This window comes from Rutilus rutilus, assembly GCF_951802725.1.
Source record: "Rutilus rutilus genome assembly, chromosome: 13".
NCBI classification, from domain to species: domain Eukaryota; kingdom Metazoa; phylum Chordata; class Actinopteri; order Cypriniformes; family Leuciscidae; genus Rutilus; species Rutilus rutilus.
In genome coordinates, this window is record NC_140218.1 from 17,195,530 (window position 1) to 17,202,109 (window position 6,580).

At 35.7% G+C, this 6,580-nt stretch overlaps 2 protein-coding genes across 2 annotated transcripts; one reads left to right on the forward strand and one right to left on the reverse strand.

Moving 5' to 3' along the window:
- The first annotated feature begins 1,118 nt into the window (after positions 1-1,118).
- On the forward strand, positions 1,119-3,249 carry LOC311302126 (uncharacterized protein). The gene is made up of 4 exons (XM_084427753.1): positions 1,119-1,170; positions 2,408-2,505; positions 2,601-2,773; positions 2,938-3,249. Exons 2-4 carry the CDS (start codon positions 2,413-2,415, stop codon positions 3,005-3,007), a joined length of 336 nt encoding a protein of 111 aa, XP_084283879.1. The 5' UTR covers positions 1,119-1,170; positions 2,408-2,412; the 3' UTR covers positions 3,008-3,249.
- Positions 3,249-5,126, reverse strand: uts2a (urotensin 2, alpha; the record flags this gene model as incomplete). The annotated part of the gene is made up of 4 exons (XM_084427752.1): positions 3,249-3,625; positions 3,743-3,786; positions 3,883-3,996; positions 5,021-5,126. The coding sequence occupies 4 exons, from the start codon at positions 5,124-5,126 to the stop codon at positions 3,512-3,514; spliced, it is 378 nt and encodes a 125-aa protein (XP_084283878.1). The 3' UTR covers positions 3,249-3,511.
- Positions 5,127-6,580: the final 1,454 nt, after the last annotated feature.

Consider the following 6,580-nt stretch of genomic DNA (forward strand, 5'->3'; position numbering starts at 1 on the left):
AATGCAGTAGTTTAAGGACAGTGCTTATACGACACCCTTCATGGAGCTGCACGTTTTCATCCCTTTCAAACCCAGAAAATAACGGCCCTGCCTTTATTACGAGCTACACTTGGGCCTCTCTACACTTTGCATGTTAAACTAGTGTTAGATCTACTTTTCCTCTCCTCTCTAGCTGTCTTTCTCTGTCTTTCCCGATTATGTAGCCCTCTCCCTTCCTACCCCTGATTTTTTTTCTTCTTCTTCTTCTTTTTTAAATGTCTTTGTTTTTCTTCCTTCTCCCTGGTTTTAGCAATTTATTTTTGTAATTGTGCATGTTAAAGAGTCACTGAATCGATGGATATGTTAAAAAAAGAGAATTCAGCTGCTGAAGCCATGCAAAATGTTTTGAATTGCCCTTAAATAATGAAAGATGTTTTCTGAATGCTTTATATTCTCTCTGCTGTAAAATAATAAAAGGGGAAAAAACTTAAAAAGTTTCAAAGTCATTTTAGTGTCTTTTTAATATAAAGCACTGGGGGGGGGGCATTACTGGTGTGGATCTTGAGACAAAACAATAGCACTGACGTATTTTCAAATATGCCAGTGCAAGTTGCATTTAAACATGCATTATAGTCTGGCACTAGGTTTGGGTTTAAGCCTTGTCTAGAGGTTGAATTGATTTGTTGGCTCAGTTGGGCCATCTGTAGGTCACTGCAACACACTGCATCCTGTCATTAAGAGAAGATGCTATGACAGTTTTAGGTCCAAATGATGGCGTTCGTGTTCATTGAATCATGATCATGAATTAGTGAAAGGTCATACAGTAAATTTTAGAGTTATTGGTTGTCCTTGGACTTATATTCAGAGTCAGTGATTAAACAAATGGTTAGTTAATGGTTAGTAATTTTGTGTGATCAGGAATGTATGGGAATAATAGCTTATGATAACAGTAAATGACTGCTGTGTGTGCATTTGTGCTTGTGCTGAAGAGGCATTTTTTGCTTTTAATGTTGGCGATAGAGCAGGGGACAGTGATTGGGTCTGGCGGGGTTTATGGGCCAGGTAACTGCCCTCTGGAATCCAAACACGTGGTTATTGGTCAGGATATAAATTGTAAAGATTCCTTCACCTCACTATAGCGCTGTTTTCTGGACAACAAGAACAATCTGGGTATCACGGAAGGCTGTCCAGGTAAGGAACAAAGGCTTTGTATTTTTTTACTCATATCATTTACATTTAATTCTATTCTGATTTGCTTGTTTTTGCAAGCATTAAGTTTTTGCATTATCTGTTTAGTATACTGCTCTACATGTATATGTAATGTATTAAGAGCCTCTTTCCAATTATGATAGAAATTTTAATGACCCTTATATTTTTAATATATATATATATAAAAAAAAACTTTAGATATTTTATAGAACCTTTTAGGGGTTTCCATCATGGGATCATAGATTTAGTTTTAATTAAGTGATTTTGTTTTAAGACGTTTTTATTTAATAAAATTGTATAAACATACCTTCTTACTAAAAGAAAAATGTTAAATATGAACGCATAATGTGATCATTTAAAGGGATAGTTCACCCAAAAATGAAAATTGTCATCATTTACTCACCCTCAAGTTGTTTCAAACCTGTAAGAATTTTTTTTTTTTCTGCTGAACTCAAAAGAAGATATTTTGAAAAATGTCTGTAACCAAACAGTTGATGGACCCCATTGACTTCCATAGTATTTTTACGGGGTCCATCAACTGTGTCTTATATATAACCTTTTTGGCATAAAGTGTTCTTTAAAATTTAGTCAAGAACCCTATGATTCTATATAGAACCCCAATAAACTTTTTTTGTAGATATTAATCGCTAATATGATTGTACTATAGTTCTATAAAGTACTTAATTCAGAGGTTTTTTTATATTTAATATTGTATTATTGTTTATAATAAGCAATATGTATATGAATATCAACAAATTCTATATGAATAAAACTATTAATTACTCATTTTTATTTATATTTAATATTATATAATGATTATTATTTATAATAAGCAATATGTCATATCAGTATTTATAAATAATGTTGTATTTTCATAATACCGTTTAATAATATCAGTTTTTGTTTGTTTATTGCCTTAAAGGGATAGTTCACACAAAAAAATTTATTCTATCATCATTTACTCACCCTCAAGTTGTTCCAAACCTTCTGCTGCACTCAAAGGAAGATTTTTTGAAGAATGTCAGTAACCAGATTGTTATGGGCCACCATTGACTTCCATGGTATGGAAAAAAAATACTATGGAAGTCAATGGTGCCCCACAATTGTTTGTAAGGGTGACGAAATGATGACAGAATTTTCATTTTTGGGCGAACTATCCCTTTAAGGCTAATTCCTTGCCTCATGATGATAAGGTTTTTGAGACCCCTCTGTTTTACAGATATAATGAAGAGGACGTTCTGCATGTCTCTCGGTCTGTTGCTGCTGTGTGTCTGGTGGAGTGACACTCAGCCTGTTCACACTCACACTGTCAGAGAGGTGAAGGAACTTCTGTACTGATTCCTCAAGTAGAGTCATTCAGTCCTAAAAATGAGAAATGGCTCATTCATGAGTTTTGTTTGAACTGCTGTTAGATGATAGAGCTCCTCAGAGCGATGACTCCAGTGACTGAGCAGGAAGGACAGGACACAGAGCTGATGGGCTCTCATGAGGTTCTCTGGCCTAATACTGAAGATCTGGAGAAGAGAGACCTTCCACGTCTAGGAGTATCAATACATAGAGCCTTACCATCAAGAGTCCACAGCAGGTAATCAAACACCCACTGATCTGCTGTTCTCATAAACATAATACAAGTGTGTGTTTTTTATACATTTTATAAGAATATACTGAAAGTGACAAGTGGTGTTTAACACATATCATACAGTAGCTCAGTCTTTGGCTTGTCTTTTTCTTTTTTGTGTGTGTGTTCAGTAAGTCCGTAGATGCATCTCGTTACCGTTTGTCCTCCCCAGCTAAGTGGATGTCCAGCCTCCAAGGTTGAAGAATAGTTTGGAGGAATTCATCTGTCACAAAAATGCTTGAAAAGCTATCAGGTTTACACTCGAATCTCATCTGCATGCATGCTCTCTGTATCTCTGTATAAAGAACTCATTGTAAGACGAGAAATAAAAGGAGCTGCAAAATGTACAAATGTGAACTCTATATTTCAATTTAAAAAATGGGAAGAACATTTTGGACTCATTTGGACAAAGAATGGAGGCTTTTTATTATTTTATTTTTGCATTTATTTAGAGTTACATGGTTTAAAACATACAGCTGTGGTCTCTTCAATATGGTATTGGTACTCAATCCAAATATTCCAGCATTAAAAGCTGAAGATATGTAGAAAAAAAATCCCAGATATTTTACATGTTAGTGGTTTACATCAGCAACTGTTTTGCGCATTTGTTTGTAACTGTATCCTGTATGATTAGTGTACTGTATTATATCTGTGTGTGCGAGTCCATAAAAGCCCTGTCCCTCTGTTCAGTGTGTCATGAAAGGCTCAAACACAGTATTTCCAGAAGCAGTCTGCATTGCCTCCTCTCTTCCTGAACTGTCTCCTGCTTCCCCACAGTCCGCTGGGAGGGATGAGGCGATACGGTTTTTCTAACAGAAACTTAGGAGAAAGATGTTGGTCACATATTTGCATGTAAATGTAATATAACCAAGATAATGCACATGAACAACACAGCATTACAGTATTTACAAGCGAAGAGACTGTTATTTCCTTTACCTCTCCTAGAGCCTCTTTAGGAATCTGTCCAGACATTTTGGTACCTGTGAAAGGAACAGCATGAGCATTTGTTTTTCATCCTCTGTAACATTGAAAGATAGCTTGTGATGAAACGTCTGTGTGAGATGAGTGAGTCTCACTCTCTCTGCTGAGCAGCGGGGGATATCCTACGACTGCTGCCCTCTGCAGGAGATCATTGAGATCCGAGACAGAGAAATCATCTGGGCTGATGACTCCGGCCGACTCCACTGAATCTATAGCAGCAAACAGACACAGCAGATTTCATCAGCTACAGCCGTTTTGCATGTATTGCTATTTGGCACCAGCATTACAAAATTAATGTTACCTTTTTGGGTCACACTTTGTATAAGGTGCCTTAAACTACTACTTGCATCAAAAAAAAAAAAAAAAAAAGTGTTAAACACTTATTGTGTTCATGATGTGTTGCGAAACACTTTTGCTGCTCTTGAGGTGGGATACAGGTACGTTTAGGGACAGGTCTGGTGGTATATGTAGGTTTAAGTGTGGGTTAAGAGGTAGTGAAAGGATCAACAGTGTAATTATAGATCAGTTTACAGAAATTAATTACAGCTGTGATTGGATTAATTACATTGTTTCCAACCAAAAAAAAAGTGACTGTTCTGAGTATGTCACATACACACTGTCAGAAATAGGGGTACAGTAGGAGTCCATTTCTGTCCCCCAAGGTACAATCTACACTAACGTACCCCATAGGGCTTATTATTGGACCTCAAGGATAGGTACATATATGTACCTTTTTGAGGGTCAAAAAGCATTAAAAGGTACATATATGTACCGTTTCTTTTAAAGGTTAAGGTACAATACTGTACCCTTGAGGGTACAGCCCCAGTGACAAGCCATTGTACCCCTTAAGGTACAATTAGGTACTTTATTTTCTGAGAGTGCAGCGGACAAAAACAATGTTAACCACATTAAATCAAATTCAACTAAACATAATAAAATCATACATCGATTATTAAATAGGTAATTAAAAAAGCTTATATATATATATATATATATATATATATATATATATATATATATATATAGTTATTGATTTCAAATTCCACACATCCAATCCCTGCATTATTTTGATGTACAGTATTTTGCCATAAATGCCATCTTATATAAGCTTACGGTGCCAAATACATACACTCACACACAGACACACACATATATATATACAGTCTTTAACATCCATAAATATATAGGGTGTAAAATATGCCCATCTGAAAAGTTGTGTGTGAATGCACTCACCAGGGCCGCTGTAAGTCCTGTCAGCTGTGTCTGTAACGGGATGTGCTAGCAGACGACTGCAGGACAGCAGGAGGACAGAGCAGGACAGAAGCAGGTTACAGATCATCTCTGCTGCAGGATGAAGGTCTTCCAAGGTCAGCCTTTGGTGAATGGAGTGGATGGATGGTCTCTTATCTTATATACTCCACTCTAATCATAATGAATGCAATGTTTTTATTGAAAGTTTTATTTAAAATGTGGATCCTGTAGAGTTGATATGGCCATGAATAAATCAGGATGACCGGTGCAGCAGATCCACAGTGGCTTTATCACCTTTGAATCTCATTGGCCTGTTTTACTGAATTTGTAAATTGGGGAACACAGGTGCGCAAATGTCCGTCTATGACCGGGATGATTTTATGAATATGTCAGCTGTCTTATTTAGCCCATGAATCTAGCCCTTTCACGTTGAAAAGGATGGAAATATATCTCTTTAAATTCACAATGAAGGTTGGTGAACTGATGCATAGGAAAAAAAGATTTTATTGGGAATTCAAGCCACACTGATGCTAAAGACACTGTCAATGTCAGTGAAGGTAATAAAAAACGAAGCTCAAGAGCAGCAGGGATATAAACTCCAGACTACCCATCTGCTGAGGAGAGAATGACATTTGTTTATCACCCACTGGCAACATCTTATTAGTGACACACATTTGACATTTACAAAGCGTGGAGTATAATCAGACAGAGCAGACTGTTGGGATGAAGAGCCATTTTAAAAGGATGTATGTCACTCACAGTCTGGCTATACACTTGTTGATTCTCATTGGCTTTGATTATGAGATTGATCTTATGAGGAATTTGTTTGAATGAATTGCTCTCAACATTAAACACAATGCAATAACTTTTCAACTGCACAACACACATGATATACTCATGATATCCAAAATATTGCTTATATTTGTCGTTTTCCATTAAAAAATATCTAAACATTCCTAAATTAATAGAGAAGCAACATGACTTATGATATTAAGATATAGTCCTGTTTTCTGAAAAAAAAGAAGCTATTTTTACCCCCCTGATGTTTTTTTTTTCTTGTTTTAAGCATAAAACTCACTTAATTTCCAGTAAACATGACATAATACCATAAGTAATTTTCTTCTCAAGTAGCCTAAATGCATCTTGATTTATTAATGTTTATATTTAAAGTGGAAAACGAGACAAAAATTGGCTGAGGAAGAAAATAAACATTGTGGAGAAGATAAACCACAAGGATTATCTTGAATATTTTGCCTACATTTTACAATATATAACATATTAGTACAATGCACAAAACATCATTATATCTTGTTTATGTTTGTTGAACAGCAGATGTGTCAAAAGGAAGAGAGGAGGAAAGGTTCTAAGACTCAAACGTCAGTAGAGGGCACAATATCCTCCCACGTCTCTTAGGAACACTTTGTAATAGAGTAAAATACTAAGAATTTATTATTATATTAAGTTAGCTTTAACTTTCTGTGCAGTTTGTAAAATCAATACATATTTCAGATCTAAGTATATTTTAAAAGGTGAATAGGGCAT